A 17,632-nucleotide genomic window follows, 5' to 3' on the forward strand; every position below is an offset into this window, starting at 1 on the left:
TTCTGCCGTGCATCTCGGGTCTTGCAGAAGCTGGAGCAGGCAGCACTGTTGCTTGGAGATCCATCCTGGCGGTTCTTCTTCTTCTCTCTGCAACACTTATCAAAGAGTCCTGTGCAGTGGCAAAGGCGACACTGGGCTTTGCTGGCACAACATTTAATCATCTTGGACCAATGACCAAGGCAGGCACAGCTGTTGCAAGTACTGTTGGTAGCATGGCACTCATTGGGGCCATGCTGTTGAGCACAGGACTGGCATAAAGTAGCTGGTGTCAAAGTTAGTTTTGAAGGTAAAGTTGCCCTTTTCTTCTTACACTTTTTGTAGGCAGAAATGGCGCGCAACTGGTTAGGCGGGGCAAGTATGGCAGAAGCTGCATCCTTAGCTGCTTCATATGACCGACAGGCTGTGACAACATCTTGTAATGAGGAGGCGGTGTCCAATGAGATTATTTTTTGGACTAACTCTTCATCTTGAATGCCCATCAGAATTACCATCTTCAACTGGGTCTCCTCGCATGCAGCTGCATTCCCTGGGCACAAGTCAACTTCCTCTGCAATGCGTCGAAGTCTTACGTAGAAATCTGCAAAAGATTCTCCTTCCATCAGTTTGCAACTAAGCAACTCCCTACGGCAAAGGACCTCATTACGTAAACCCTTTATGTGAGACTGCAGGGCATCCAACACTTCATCAACAGACTTATCTGTGGAGGATGAGATCTGTCAGGTGTGCTCCAACAAACAGTGAGTTTCAAGGGCTCAGCACATCTGCAACTGGGTCATCTGTTTTTCACTAGCAAGCTTGAAAAGATTGACCATGATAGCATAATCATCTCACCGTTGTCTCCACTCCCTGAACATGTGGAATGTCGCATCAGCCTTGAGTGGGGGTGGCGTTTGCACCGTCGCTTTTTCCGGTGGGGGAAGAGAAGGTTGACTGGAGGAAGAAGCACTCATCTCTGTACCTGGTATGGGGTTCTCTGCATGGAAGGGTTGGGCAGACATGAGCGCCTGGATAAGGGCTGTAAATCTTGCATTTTCCTCATCTCTGCACATGGTAACCGCCCACCCAACCGGTATGCATTCAATCTCTTCAGTTCACCTTTTGGCCCAGGTAAAAGAGTGAAGGGTAATAAGAGGTGGACCTTTTATTTAAAAACCTCAGGTTTGTATGTTATGAAAAATACAAATTAATTAAAAATTTGCCATTTTTTCCTACACGAATACAAACCCTCAGTCTTTACATATGGAGACTTACTACTGGAGGGAGGATTCCAAGTAATTCTCTGAAATGACTGGTAGTTCTGCTCACCTGGTATTCTCTTCCTGGCCATGAAAGAGCAAAAGAAGTATACCATACTTCCAATCTGTTGAAGATGTGTGATGTTCAACTGCCAGACTTCTGGCCACTTCGAATCAAAGTGTGAAAATCCTTAATTCGAAAGGTACGGATGAGCCCACAATGTCGAAGATTATTTAGCTAAAAATAACCAACTGGCTTGCCCATAGTCAGTCCTTCTCTCTACTCGCTAGAAGGTAGGAAATGCATCTATTAATCCACAAAAAACTGGATTATAGATTGGATACTCAGTCATCTGGACCACCTGCATGCACGCCAGTCCAGCTCGTGACGGCTTGTTCACTCTTCCTCTGTCCACTGGAAGAGAACGGAAAACAGGAGGAAGGTAGGAAGCCAGTCTTTAAGAGCTGGGTAAACTACATGAATTTTTTAACAACACCAAGGATCCAAGAAAAAGGAGTCCAAGGACCCATGGGCAATAACCCGAGGTAAAAGGACAAGAATGTGAACTGCACAATTACATTCTATCCTAGTACCAGATCAATGGGTTCTTCCTGAATGCCATAGACTGATGGATGACTGTGGTCCCTGGAGATGTTGCCTCAAACGTACTGACGACCACCAGGAAATGGCAGGGTGCGTTTAGAAGGTCATTCCCCTAGGCAGAGAAACGATCCCTTTGCCTATGGTCAACACTCCACAGTAAGAGGATATGAATGTGAATTTCACTACTACATTCCATCCCAGTACTCAAACTACATGTCCTTTCTGAATGTGACAGACATACGGATGACTTTGCCTTCTAGGGATCTAACCTGAACGTGCTGATGTCCAGTAGGAAGTTTCACGGTACATTCGGTTGATCAGTTCTTTACCTAGAGAAAGGCTCCCTTTGCCATCGTTTCTCAGGCAGCTCGAAGCTAACAAACTAGTCATTAGCTCTGGGTTGAAAGACTAGATTATGGGGTAACACAGAAGTCATACTGTCTTTGGTGCTGCAGGACCATCAAAGGAAAACGATCACTCTAACTGATCACCTTTGAATATGCAGAATAAGCAGATCAGAACAGAGCCAACAACAGGAAATCGAGAGAAGAAAGAGTATGATCAATCTTCTTTCAAGGTTGAGTGAGAACTGGAAGTCAAGAACAACCGTCCTAGCCCTTGACTTCATCAAAAAAGACCATCTCACTTTTGATTCCTTGTTGGCCATCATACCGAAAGTGCTTCTGTCTGTCCGAGTACCACCACTGTTGCAGACCTGACATGTAAGGACACTAGGACCTTTGGGGAGCATGTTAGTATCGTGGTGTCGTTATCATACTGAGGATTAAAACCGCAATTACTGCCTACAGGAGTAATGTAACAGCAGGAGGAACAAAGAAAAGGGCTCCAGACACCCTTCCTTGACTGAAAATAAGTTTTTAGAACTTAGTCTCCAGATCAGTTGATAGATATATCTGTTCAGACATGAAACTAAGGTATATATCAATATGTGTCTGATATAATATCTTTCCCCTTTAGCTAGAGAGAGGAAGGGTATGCCACTGAAAGATACATTTGTGTACAAAACAAAATGATATTTTTATGATAAAATAAAGTTTTGTACATACTTACCCGGCAGATATATACTTAGCTATAGTCTCCGACGTTCCCGACAGAATTTCAAAACTCGCGGCACACGCACAGGTAGGTCAGGTGATCTACCATACCCGCCGCTGGGTGGCGGGAATAGGAACCATTCCCGTTTTCTAATCAGATTTTCTCTTCCACCTGTCTCCTGAGGGGAGGCTGGGTGGGCCATTATCAGATATATCTGCCAGGTAAGTATGTACAAAACTTTATTTTATCATAAAAATATCATTTTTGTACATGCAACTTACCCGTCAGATATATACTTAGCTGAATGGCACCCTTGGAGGAGGGCAAGAGACAGCAAATAACTAAAAACGGGAAACAACATATGTTGTAGGATAAACAAAAACCATGGTTCTTACCTGATTGGGCAGAAGACTTCATGGATACTGTCTATGAGTCTGCTTGCCTCAGGAGCTTCAGCGAGGATGTGACCTGTGACTGACAGCCCTTCTGGATCGTGCCAATGGGGGATGACCCACTAACATGGCAGAGCCTATAGCGGATCGTGTCAAAGGGGGCTGACCCACTTACATGACCGAGCCTACACCTGAATCATATCAATGGGGGCTATCCTCTTATATGACAGAGCTAGGTGTCCATAAAAATACAAGCAACATGACAACCAATCCCGACCACCTGACCAATCCTAACCTTGTTAGTGATAAGAATTGAAAGGGGAAGCATAACTCCACCACCCTCTTTCAACCAACCATAAAACACACATCACCAAGCCTTAAAAACAACTGAATTAACTAAACTAAATAGGATTGGATTCAGCTCCCTGTCCCAGCACCGAATCCGCGGATACGTATGCTCCTAGAGAGAAGCACTTATCATACGTTACTCTAACATCTCTCAAGTAATGAGATGCAAACGTTGAATTACATCTCCAATAAGTTGCCTCTATAATAGACTGGAGAGACAACGTCTTGTGAAAAGCCAAGGATGTAGCAATGGCTCTCACTTCATGAGCTTTCACTCTAAGGAGCTTAAAGTGCTCATCCTCACACGAGATATGAGCTTCCCTGATGACGTCCTTAATAAAAAAGGAAAGCGCATTCTTTGAGATTGCTCGTGAAGGATCCCTGACAGAGCACCAAAGACTTTCGACCGATCCTCCCAGTAATTTCTTCTTTTCTCCATGTAAATTTAAGGCTCCTGACAGGGCAGAGAGTCCTCTCCAACTCATGTCCGATCACTGAAGAAAGACCTTTTAATTCAAAACTTCTTGGCCACGGTTTAGAAGGATTCTCATTCTTCGCTAGGAAGAATGGTTTAAAGGAGCATATAGCCGAACCTTCCTTAAAACCAACTTTACCTTCTAAGGCTTGTATTTCACTTATTCTCTTAGCTGAGGCAAGGGCAAAGAGGAAAAGTGACTTCCTGGTGAGATCCCTGAAGGAAGCTTGATGAGGAGGTTCAAACTTCTTAGACATTAAAATTTCAAGACTATGTCTAGATTCCAACTGGGAGGTTTAAGTCATGAATTTTTGAAGTTTCAAAAGACCTTATAAGATCATGAAGGTCTTTGTTTTCAGAGATATTCAGATCTCTGTGTCTGAAAACTGATGATAACATACTCCTGTATCCTTTAATTGTGGATACAGCGAGGTTGCATTGTTCCCTCAGGAAGATAAGGAAATCAGCAATGTTTGTCACAGAGGTACTGGAAGAGGATATCTTATTGGTCCTGCACCATCTTCTAAAGACCTCCCACTTCGACTGGTAGACGCGAAGGGTTGAGGATCTCCTGGCTCTTGCAATAGCCTTCGCAGCTTTGTGCGAAAACCCTTCGCTCTGACCAGACCTTCGATAGTCTGAAGGCAGTTAGACTGAGAGCGGGGAAGATTCTTGTGGAATCTGTTGAAGTGGGGCTGTTTGAGAAGATCGTTCCTGTGTGGAGCGATCTGGGAAAATCTGCTATCCATTCCAGTACCTCTGTGAACCAATCTTGAGCTGGCCAAAACGGCGCTACCAGGGTCAGTCTCGCGCCTTCCGGCGACGAAACTTCCTTACCACTTCTCCCAGGATCTTGAATGGGGAAAAGCATACCCGTCTAATCCTGTCCATTCTAGGAGAAGACTGTCTATTGCAACTGCTCTCGGGTCCGATATCGGAGAGCAGTAGTTTTCCAGTCTTGCATTCCAGTGGGTTGCAAATAGGTCGATATTCGGCCTTCCCCACAGGTTCCACAGCTTTCGCAAACTTCTGAATGGAGAGTCCACTCTGTGGGAAGGACCTGATCCTTCCTGCTGAGAAGGTCGGCCCTCACATTCCTTTCTCCCTGTACAAATCTGGTGAGGAGTCTGATCTTCCTCTCCTGAGCCCATAACAGCAATGTTTTTGCTGCAATGTAAAGGGAGAAGGAGTGTGTTCCTCCCTGTTTTCTTATATAAGCCAGGGCTGTGGTGTTGTCTGAGTTCACTTGGACTACTTGTCCTGAGACTAGAACTCGAACTTGATGAGAGCCAAATGTATGCTGTCAGCTCTTTCTTGTTGATGTGCCAGTTCACCTGGTCTCCTTCCCAGGTGCCTGACACTTCTCTCGACCCTAGTGTTGCCCCCATCCCGACTCCGAGGCGTCTGAGAACAACACTAGGGTAGGGCTCAGTAACTGAAGAGACAGTCCTTTGTTTAATTTTCGAGGGTCTAACCACCAGTTGAGATCCTCTTTACCTTGTCCGAAATTAGGAACAAAGTTGCTAAGTCCTGAGACTTCTGGTCCCATCTCTCCTTTAGGTAGAACTGAAGCGGTCTCAGATGAAGTTTTCCCAAGAGAAACGAACTGTTCCAGCGAGGAAATGGTCCCCAGCAGACTCATCCACTCCCTCCGAACAATGTTCTCTCCTTAGAAAGACTGTCACCTTTTCTATGCAGCGATCTATTCTCTCCTGGGATGGAAAGGCTAGAAAATCCCGAGAATCCATCAGAATCCCCAGGTAAACAATGCTCTGCTGCAGAACAACCTGGGATTTCTGTAGATTTACTAATAGTCCAAGGGACTGTGTCAGGTTTAGGTGATCGACAAGTACTCCAGACAACTTTCCTTTGATTGAGCTCGGATCAGCCAATCGTCAAGATACATTGATATCCTCACTCCCTCTAAGTGAAGCCAGCGTGCCACATTCCTTAAGATGCCCGTGAACACTTGTGGGGCTGTCGAAAGTCCAAAGCACAGGGACCTGAATTGAAAAACTTTTCCCGAATCACGAACCTCAGGAATTTTCTTGACGAGGGATGAATGGGAATGTGGAAGTAAGCGTCCTGCAGGTCCAGTGAGACCATCCAATCCCCTGGACGAAGAGCTGCAAGAACCGAAGAGGTAGTTTCCATCTTGAACTTCGTCTTGATCACGAAGAAATTCAGGGCGCTTACATCCAGAACCGGTCTCCAACCCCCCGAGGATTTTGGAACCAGAAAAAGACGATTGTAAAACCCTGGGAATGGAGGTCTTGAACCGGTTCTATTGCTTCCTTTTCTAGCATCTGTTCCACTGCTAGAAGAAGAGCCTGGTTCTTGACAGGATCCCTGTAGCTGGCGGATAACTCCTGGGAGTTGATGTTAAGGGAGGACTTTCCTGAAGGGGATGAGGTAGCCTCTTCTTAGAATGGAGAGGGACCAGTCGTCCGCCCCTCTCTGTGCCCAGACTTCGCGAATTGTAACAGTCTGGCACCCACTGTCGTCTGGAGTACTCGATCCTCACTTGGTCCTTTTGATCGGAGTCCTGGAAGACCTTCCTCTTCTCTCAGGTCTTTTGCTTCTGAAGGAGGATCTGACGAAGGACCACCTCGAAAGGGCTCCTGAAAGGGAGCCTTCTCCTTCTTAGGCGAAAGGGACAGCAGGTCTGATCCTCTTCGATGACTGGGCCAAAAGATCCTGTGTCGCCTTTTCAGATAAAGAGCGAGAAATCTCCTTCACCAAATTTTGAGGAAAAAGGTGGGGAGAAAGAGGAGCAAACAGAAGAGAGGATCTCTGAAGAGGAGACAGACTTCGTGAGGAAAGAGCTGAATACTGACCTCTTCTTGAGTATACCAGCTCGAATAAGGCAGCGACTTCATCGAACCGTCCCTCACGGCTTTGTCCAAACAAGACAAAACACTCACAAAGTCATCCATACACAGGAATTCGGGGTCCCGAGTCCTGTTGGCCAAAGCTCCAAGAGACCAATCCATAAAGTTGAATACCTCCACAACTCTAAAAAGACCCTTGAGGAGATGGTCCATTTCGCTCATTCCCCAAGTCGCCTTCGCTGAAGAAAGAGAAAGTCTCCTGGAGGAGTCTACCAGATTAGAAAAATCTGCGTCAGCTGATGTGGGGAGAGCCCCAACCCCATAGGCTCCTTGGTCTCATACCACATTCCTGACTTTCCCAAAAGTTTCAAAGGGGAAAAAGAGAAACCGTCTTGCTTGCATCCTTCTTAGATTGCATCCATTCTCCGACTCCTTTAAAGGCTTTCCTCATCGAAATCGTAGGGGCGCATCTTGACAAGACGAAGAGGGTCTAGCTGACTTGGTGCTGTCCCACAAAGATCCCGGAGAAGGAGGGGAAGCATGACAAAGAGAATCTCCAAACTCCTGAATCAGAACCAAGCCAACCGTTTGTAATCTGAAACTCCAGCGTCCTTAGGAGATTCCTCCTCTGATACTTCCTCCAAAGCAGCAGGCGGAGAGGAAGGCTTAAAAGAAGAAGAGCGCCTATCAGGAGAAGCGAGCCTGGATGGAGAAGCACTCCTGTCCAACAAAGAGCGCCTACCAGGAGAATGGCGCCTGACATATGACGGGCGCCTGACAGGAGAGGGGGTCCTGTCCACTGATGAGAGCCGAGGCGAAGTGCGCCTGGAAGGAGAGGCGCTTCCCTCCGATGACAAGCGCCTGGAAGAAGTGCGCCTGCTGGGAGGAGCGGCGCGCCTGCTCGGCGCCCTAAGAGCGCCTCTGAGAGCGCCTGCAAGAAAACTTGCTAGTAGAAGGAAGCTTGGCAGGAGAAGAGTGACGAGTTGAAGAAGAGAGCTTCCTGGAACTCTTAATAGGAAGAAAGTCATCCTTCCTACGAGAGAGGTATCCTTTGCAAGAGATCCAACAAGTGCCGATAACTGCTCCTGGAGGCCTATCAAAATCTTCTTGGTGGAATCCTTAACTCCTGTTGGAGAGGAGGAGGGGGATCTACGAGCTCTCTTCCTGACTATAGGAGAATCCTCCGGGAAGCGCTCAGGGCTCGAGTCCAAAAGCTCTACTCTAGGAGCCTTCCAGGATCTCTTCAGAGGGCGCGACTCCTCAGCCGAACTCCAACCACGCCTCGGAGAAGAAGAAGTCAGAAGAAGAGAAACACTTCTTCAGGATGCCTTTTCTATGGCGATCCAAGGCAGCCTGGGACGCAACTACAGGATCTGCCGAAGGGACGCCTGATCGTTGGGGATGCTCTACATCCTCCCTGCGGCTTTCGACATTCCTCCTCCACTGGTCCTGGGAGTTTGGAAGAGGTCTAGGCCTAGGAGCAATGCGGAGCCGATCAGACGCCCCTCCACTGCACTGGGGACACTGCACATATCACTGTCACTCTTACCTTCCTTCATCCATAGCTCACGCAGTTGCGATTTCATCGAAGAAGTTCCGCTTTCATCGCAGCCATTTCAGAGGACGAATCCACAGGTTGGATGAAGGGAGAAGGGGCTGAAACCAAAGGATTAGGAGGAGAGTCTACTGTGTTAATCTCTACTTCTACCTGCTCAGCAGAGCGAGACCTACTCGAGCTTCTGGAGGAAGCCTTCCTAACTCTATCCTTTTCAAGCTTCTTCAAATAAGAAGTCAAAACCTTCCATTCTTGATCAGACAATTTCTCACACTCCTTGCACCTATTGTCCGAAGAACAATCATTCCCCCTACACCTCATACATACAGTGTGAGGGTCTACCGAAGCTTTCGGCAACCTCACCTTACACTCTTGCCTAGCACACACACAGAACACAGGCGAAACATTAACATCAGACATCTTAATGAACAATCCAAAAAGCAAATCCAAAAAACAGTCCACAATAGCGTATGCCAAACCAAAGATCCAATACGTCACCAAAATCAGGCCAAAACAGATCCTCAGCAAGCGAGAAAATGAAAATCAAAGCAGGAGGAACCAACAACAGATGTTGCCGGATCCAGCGACAGAGAAAATCTGATTAGAAAACGGGAATGGTTCCTATTCCCGCCACCCAGCGGCGGGTATGGTAGATCACCTGACCTACCTGTGCGTGTGCATGAGTTTGAAATTCTGTCGGGAACGTCGGAGACTATAGCTAAGTATATATCTGACGGGTAAGTTGCATGTACAAAAATGTTATATCAGCTGGAATACTTCAGTCATGTGTATACTATGGGTCCAACATCTGATAGGACTTATCTTCTTACCTATCTCAGTAGAGAAGAAAGCAACTAGAAAAGATAGAGATTGGTGTCTCGATCAATTCCACTGTCCTTATCAGAAAGATCTCATCGATATCAGAAGTGAAAGTGGTTTATCATAACTAAGAACTATCATTCAAAATACCATGAACATAAAAATTCTTCTTCTATATGCATTATTGGTATTAAAACCAAACTGGTAGTGGAAACTGATAAGGGAAAGTAAGGATGTTCAATCACTTGATGCTGCCAAAGAAGTGGAACTCCTGTACCGTGCACGGGCATAGATTCCAATGACGAAACTTGTCTGACATCCATCCCTCATCCTGAAATGTGTCTGCTGACATCTGTGATGAGCATGCTACTGCAACCCCATTCAACAGCACTGTATACAGAGAAGATGATAGGATAACCTCAGGGGATGTCCTACGATAAGATGTTCTACGTAGATACGTGCTGAGTACTCTACTGTCAACTTGTGCACTGCCAACGGACTTCGCATCATCGACAGAGATGTCCTAGTACCTGTACTGTCAAAGGAATGTGCACTGTCAACAGAAGAGACGCCCTATTAGGAAATCCCCTATGATGACATAAGTTCAGTAAGCTACTCAAAAGAGGAGTTACCCTATGATGATAGGACATCCCCCCCCCCAACCTTTAACTTGACCAAGGAACCATCTTGGTGCCATTCCTGAGCAACGTTACATAAAGCTTAAAGACTGATCTTGAGGCTTGTAGGAACATGAAGAACTAGGATATTGAGTTGCAAAACAGTCCAGTCAGACTAGGCTGGATAAGGGTAGGCTAAGATGGGAATTGTATCCAACCTAGCCTAACCCAATCCCAAACTCTTGAAGAACAGGAAAATCATCTCCTTGCATAAGTCACGAACCCGATGAACATGCTTCAGGATACTGAAGAGCAGGTTTGATAAAGATAGGTTCAAACTAGGTAGACTATGCTAAGAACTCAACTACTTAGGTTAGGGTAAGTAAGTCACCAAACCTATCCCCACTAAGTTCTTGAGGAACATGAGAAATTTCCTCATCTGTCCTTAGCCAAGAACTCACCTGCGTCAAGCCAGTTCCAGTGTATGAAGTGTATATTCTTCAAAACTGTCCGTAGGCAGGAAAGAAAGGAAAAAGGGACAGAAAAGAGATCAGTCACCTCACTCACTCCCTCTTCCACACTATCATCTTACGCAAGATACAAACTGTCCTGCCAGGGGCACTGGATGAACTACAAAATTTGTTGAGCAGCCACCACCAGACCCAAGGAAAAAGTGTTCCAGGACCTGTGGGCAAAGTCGTTCAGGTAGAAGGAAGTGAAAGTGGTCTGACGAAGCCAAGAGCCAGCATTCAAAATCCTATGAACAGACAAGTTCTTTTTAAATGCCAGAGAGGAAATTATTCCTCTGATGTTATGTAGGCTAGGCTAAGGACACAACTACTTAGCCTAATCCTACTAAGTTCTTGAGGAACAGGAGATATTTCATCATGTCCTCAGCCAAGAAAGTCTAGAGGTGTTCTCGAACCCTTTTTTGAGCTTAGAAGAGCTTCAACAGCAGTAGAAGCAATCACAGGTGGGGATTTAATCTTCAGAATTATTATATGAAATATTATTGAACTCACAAATGAGATCAATAAACACTTCTTAAGAAGAAAGAAAATCTATTCTTTAAATCCTTCATTTCCTATGGTGAAGGAAAACACCATAAGGAAAAAGAGAGAGAGAGAGAGAGAGAGAGAGAGAGAGAGAGAGAGAGAGAGAGAGAAATAAATCTTTATATGTCCTTAGGAAAACTTGATACAGTATACCAGCTGCATGCTAATGAAAAGAAGATTGTTGGGCAAATAGAGCAGACTCTAGATAAATTAAATGCCATGGAAACAGCTACAATTTTCAACGCTACTACCCTCAGAGGAGGTCTCCTCCTCCTTTATTATTATTATTATTATTATTATTATTATTATTATTATTATTATTATTATTATTATTATTATTATTATTATTATTATTATTATTATTATTTATTATTATTTATCATTATTATTATTATTATTATTATTCAGAAGATGAACCCTATTCATATGGAACAAGCTCACAGGGGCCACTGACTTGAAATTCAAGCTTCCAAAGAATATGGTGTTCATTTGAAAGATGTAACGAAAGGTAATGGGAAATACAAAAAGAGGAGATTAGTTATTAGAAAAATAGATAAATTAACAAATTAACAAATAAATAAAAATGTCAGTAAAATATTAAAATAAAATTTGAATTGTATTAGGGATGTAATCCATTGCATCTTTCCTTGAACTTCTGAAGTCCCAATTGCATGACATCCTCTGGGAGGCTGTTCCACAATCCAGTGGTGTGAAGAATAAAGGACCTCTGGAATTGAGAAGTTTGACAGCGAAGCATATTTAAAGCACATTGGTGCCGCTGTTCAGCAAATCTGATTGGTCTCAGCAGGAAGAGTGGATCAGGGACCAACTGTGAATTGGTACGCCCACAAGTACAGTAGTACATAATACATTGATAATATGCAAAGCTGAGAAAAATGCACTACTGAGGGCAATACAAAGCTTACTAACCTACCTGACACTATCTTCCAGCAAAGGTAAGTCCATGTTCAGCCAAAAGGTGGCTATTTCACATAATGTATGTTTTATTTAAACAAAACTAGTTTTTAAACAAACTCATTACTTATATACCCTGTAAACCAAATCCTAAGCCCTCAGAAATCCGAGACATTTCATTCTCAAATTAAAAGAAAACTATCTGTTAACAACATGGCTTGCATCAGCACTGTGCATACTCCATGGATCACTGGTTCCTACTAAGCAAGAAGCACACTTCTCAAGTAGTCTAGGTTAAGCTGCATGCAATAGCAGGGTTGGGAGGTAAAAAACAATGTAAATAATGGTTTTCTACAAAAAAAAAAAATGTGTTTTGTTTCTTAAAATCTACATCATACAGACAAATCTCAATTCCTAACTAACTTTTGCTCTTCATGCTAGTCTTCCTAAAGTCATCTCTACTCAGGCAAACAGTCTATACCCCAGCTATGCTACGCTAAGTGGACAATGACTGCTTCAATATCACTAGTAGCAGATTTTCTACTTAATAGAAATCAAGGAAGTAGTTAATCAATTTGCAAAAAATGATAAACTTGAATCAGATCTTAATAACAAAATACTGATCCTAAAAGTATAGGCTTGAAGGTTACTCGAAAGCAGCGATAATACATCACTGAAATCCGGTTAGGTAATCGGCAAATGATGAAAAAAGCTGCCGCAAATATCCGATGTTTACATCGAGAACAACAGAAACAGAATGAGATTATCTGGTAAGTCATTGCTAGTGTTGCCATTAGTGGGCAGTGCTAGTCATCAGCACTAAACACTCGAAGCGTTACCTCGAATTTTTAATTTAAGCTGTCGTACTAGTTAGAAACTATAACTAAGTAATTACTTGGTAAGTTACTTATATAAAAGTTATATACTTGTCATCAATATATAACAGCATATTCTACAATGGAAATTACAGTACACGAAATTTAACAAGGGCTACATGTGACAAATGTATTAATACCTTTTCTATAGTATCAGCATATTCTGGTTTGGTTAATATACTATGGTGGAAGAGCAAATCAGAAAAACACTGCATCAAGGAACGATAGAGATCACAGCATTTCTTGAACTCAGATGATGACTTCCACAACAGCTCTACTACATCCTGCCACATGTATGCCTGGAAAATCAGATAATGTACTGAAGTAAATATTGGATATACATAACATCTGCTCAATGTTCTTTTAGAAAATAAAGCTTGGAATTATTGCTGTACTCACCATTGCTTTTTATGTTAAATTACAAACTGGTCCATAAAATTGTCAAATAAAACATTCCCCATAGCAAATTGTCTTTTTTCATAAATGACAATACTGTTTTATCAGATATAAACTAACTAAGAATCTACTAATGTGACGATTTTTGTCTTTTAGGAGTACTGTCCTTTAATAATAATAGTAAGTGAGGAGACACTAGCATGAGGCAATGAACAAATGATGAGTGCTCGAAATATTAACAGATGGATTTACTGGTTAATGCTTATATCAAAGTAATGTCTTGACCATAAAAATCGAAGAAAATAAAGAAAAACATAAAATCATGCATATTACTATTGTGTAAAAGACATCATTAGCCTCATTTTGAATTTTGATGAGAGTGGGCATTACATAACAAAGAGCATCTTTCACCCCTTGCATAACAAAGTACAAGCACAAGACTAATACAGTAACATTGGGAAGTTTACATGAATATTTGTCAAAACAGATCCTTCTATATTCTATAGGCACTCTAAAGTTCAACCAAAAAAATGAACTCAATATGTATATGCTGAAAAGAGCATTCAAAATAACACATCAATAATGGCTACAGTTTCATGACATTCACTCCCTTCAACTTTCTTGAATGACCAACAGAATTTTGTCAGTCAGTTTTTAACCATATCAAATTACCTATAACTTTCAATGTCAATAACGTTACATAGCACATACAAACAACATACCTCAATAATAATCTGAGCCAGTTCAATACATGTTCTGAAGACAGATAACACATTAACTCTTCCAGCTACAGCAATACCTTCCAACAGGATACTGAGGGTCTTTGTTTCCACATCTTGCCTTAAGTTCAACAGTTCTCCACTTTCCCACAGAGAAGTCTGGAACAAGAAAAAATAAATGCCTGACTTCAGCATCTAATCATTAAGTGTCTGTGTGAAAAGAAGTACTTATAGTAAAGCCTACACATGCTGTCAGAAAGAATTTCCTTAATAATGATACTATACAAAGAGCTGTAATCTGGCAAAAATTTAATTTCTACCACCCCTGAGCAGCAACTGATTCTTCCATTTCACAGGAACATACGGGACACAAACATGGGCATAGAGCAGTATATGGAATTATATAAAATAATTTTTTTTGCATTATAAAAACAGATTTTGTTCAATTCTGTAAGATGTTACACTCATCCCAATAAATAACGCCTTGGATTGGCTTAATTTATCTGTCGGGAATGCTGTTCTCATATTTGGAGCACTTCATCTTTTCTTTTAACATCACTCTTGAAAACTACTGTCCCATGGAGCTAGGGAGAGTAAGTCCCTTCTCCGTGGTAATCATCTACAACCATTCAGGCCACAAGCTGGGATGACGTAAGTCACTAAAGAACCACTACTAAGCTAATGTGAGATATAAAACTTTGTCCAGTCTGTTGAGATAAGAAGAACTGACATTTGTAAAGACAAGGTACATATTTAGTATGAACTTAATTTTTTTGTTTCAGAAAAAAATTTTCCCTATTTCCACCAAGTGAATTTAAAAACTCAAGTCAAGAATCTAACAGTCTGAACAAGCTACAGGAAAATATGATTCACTTGATTTAAAAGCATAAACTTCTACTGTGCACTGTAAATAAAAATATGAACTGCATAAAAAAAATCAGAAAGGGGGATGTACAAAATTTTGACAAAATGGGTAAAATAAGGTCAGCCTTCAAGCATGAAAGAACCATATAGTATATGCTAATTATTAACAAAAACAAAACCAAAACAATAAATAATATACACATCAAGTAATCATAACCATAAATGTAGTAACTGTTAAAAACTAGAGAAATATAAAATAGATAAAAAACACTTACTTTCACTATAAGGTACTCCACACAGCTCCAGCAACTGCGGGTAACCTCTAGCTGAAGTTTTGCAGCAGACGTGGTATTTGTGTTTCCTTCGATCTGACGTCTTCCAGTGATCTCTTCCACTTTACAAAGTACTTCAGAAATGGTAAACTTTGTTATCTCTTGCTTTATATTAGTTGTGGACTCATCAAAGTAATGACACCACATGAATTCCAATAGAGTAATGCCAAAAAATATTTTAAAATCACTTTTGTCAGACATAACTTTCTGACATAATATGAGCATTTCTGCAAACTGGCATTTAACTATTTGAGAAAATGCAGTTGTCTGAGCCAGGTGACCAAAAAGGCTGAGGTACAATGACATTATTTCAGTGTCTAAAGCAGAGCCAAAGTTTCTAAAATTAATAAGAAATGACTGCATGACACAAGAAAAATGATCATGCATTTGTGAAAAACAAATTCCTATTACATTTTTATTTCTTGAATCCTCTACAGTATCAATATAAATCTCCAGTATATTAATAAGTAATTTCAATACCCACATAAATTTCTGGTGATCAATATATGGCCTCTGATGACAATCTGACAGGAATGTATGCACTGGATGCCAAAAGTTATGACCACTGTCTGTTACATCAATGCTGCCATCAACATTAACTGATTTGTCAAGATGCAAACAAACTGCCAATGCAACATCTTCAGGAGGATCAACAAAATCCCTAGCCATGTTACACCCTAGGGATTCCCTTAGTATACTTTCAATCGCTGAAACACCACAAGACCTACCACTTTCTCCTTTAAACTTGTCTAAACTTTCAATTAAAACCTCCCATATAACTGTTCCTCGACACCAACTCTCCTTCCTCCTAAAATGTCTCACAATACTACAAAGCTGAATCAGAGAGGTTTCAAGGCTCATGTGCTTGACAATTGCCCTTATAAATGCACACTGACTAGCTGACCTTATACTCACCTCTTGAGTACTAAGGCAACCTTCAAATTTAACAAGTGCCTTTTTAACAATATCATAATTCCAAGAATGGGTGCTAGGAATTACTGCCAATCCACGCATAATGTAAAGCAAAGGAATTCCTCCCCAATTTCTACCATCAAATGTGTTCTCTAAAACAGACAGCATGAAATATTCAACACATCCTGAATCCATGTCAAGTATCATATTAGTAAGAAAATTACCATACTCTTCGCCTACTGAAGGCAGCAAATTAACAATGGGTTGAGAAAAATTTATTTCTTGATTATAAAGAGAGTAATCACTCAAAACAGTAATTAAAATAGAGTTTACAAATCCTAAAACTCCTTTAGCTACAGAAAATTCACACAGCTTCAGTTTTAATAGCTTCATGACTCCCCAAAACTTTATACTTTTATTGTCATGATCAAAGATCCTTTTGAAGACAGTTAGCATCCATGCAACATGAATGAGTTTTGAGGAAGTAGTCCCAATAAACTTATCCAATTTATCCAAAACAGGTCGTACCACATGTGACTGTTTTTCTTCTAAAGTCTCAAGCAACAAGAAAAAATCATTCCACGTGTTCTTTAGTTCTAACTTATGGGAATTATCCCAAAAGAAGTAAGAACATGTAATGTGAACAGATTGGCATGATAGACAAACATCAACAGCTCTCTTCAGAATAAACTGCGATATCTTTCTACTCAATGAATCAGGATGTATAAGGCCAAACTGAATAATTACATAAAACCTATCATCATTCCTAATATTACTAAAAGTCTCTGAATCAAAGATGTAATCAGCCATAAAACACAGAATAAGGTAACCTGTAGCATTTACTTCCTCCTTGACAAAACCATCATCAACAATATGAAAATTACAAACAATACCCCAGAGTCTATTGATGACCAACTCATTCTCCATAAACGTTTCTAAGAAAGGACGAATTATGAGGTTAAGTAATAATGCTGTCACATCCAAATCATGTGATGACTGGATCATTGCTAGTGCTACCCCAATCACATTCATAACATATTCCTTTAATTGTAAATTATTCATACATAGGAAATCACTGCCATTCACAAAATTTGTAAATATCAATGACACAAACTTTACTCTATACTGATAATTTTTGCCAAAGCTCTTTGAGTCACACTGAAGAAGATTTTCCCCAATTAAGTCAAATATTTGCTTGATAACAGATTTAATCTTTAATACAGGCAAAATTAAATCTGAGGAGCCTACTGATTCAACTGACACATTTCCTCCATGTGAAATCACCTTCTCCACTACAACCTTGATCAATTCAACTACTTTTGGAGCAAGTACTTCACAAGACTGAGGCTCATATTTACAGTTAAGTTTGGTTAAACTAGGAGTATTCAAGGGAGTCCCTTTACAGGAAGATGATCTAGCATCAGCAGAAATTTTCAAACCCTCAATTGCATGAAAATTATTGAAATGATTTGGCAATTCAGCTTCTACATTTCCAGTAATTAGAGTTAATTGTGGATAGAGATAATTCTGTAGTATATCTGCATATGCACTCTGAAGGGATTCATCTTCATTGAAGCCATGTTTTTCATTTATGTCCCAAGCCTTTATCAATGTTAATAAAGTCTCACAAGT

The 17,632-nt window shown here is 41.4% G+C and overlaps 1 protein-coding gene across 1 annotated transcript in view; it reads right to left on the minus strand.

The window, feature by feature from the left end:
* Window positions 1-17,632, minus strand: part of LOC136829459 (probable methyltransferase TARBP1) — a 67,650-nt gene that overhangs the window by 48,846 nt on the left and 1,172 nt on the right. The window contains exons 1-3 of the mRNA XM_067088149.1: window positions 15,032-17,632; window positions 13,896-14,051; window positions 12,918-13,076 (exon numbers count right to left, since the gene is read on the minus strand). The exon at window positions 15,032-17,632 is cut by the window's right edge and continues 1,172 nt beyond it. Of these exons, the coding sequence (XP_066944250.1) occupies window positions 12,918-13,076; window positions 13,896-14,051; window positions 15,032-17,632 (2,916 nt within the window). The remainder of the gene's footprint in view (window positions 1-12,917; window positions 13,077-13,895; window positions 14,052-15,031) is intronic.

This window comes from Macrobrachium rosenbergii, chromosome 44 (genome assembly GCF_040412425.1).
Source record: "Macrobrachium rosenbergii isolate ZJJX-2024 chromosome 44, ASM4041242v1, whole genome shotgun sequence".
Taxonomy (NCBI): Eukaryota; Metazoa; Arthropoda; class Malacostraca; order Decapoda; family Palaemonidae; genus Macrobrachium; species Macrobrachium rosenbergii.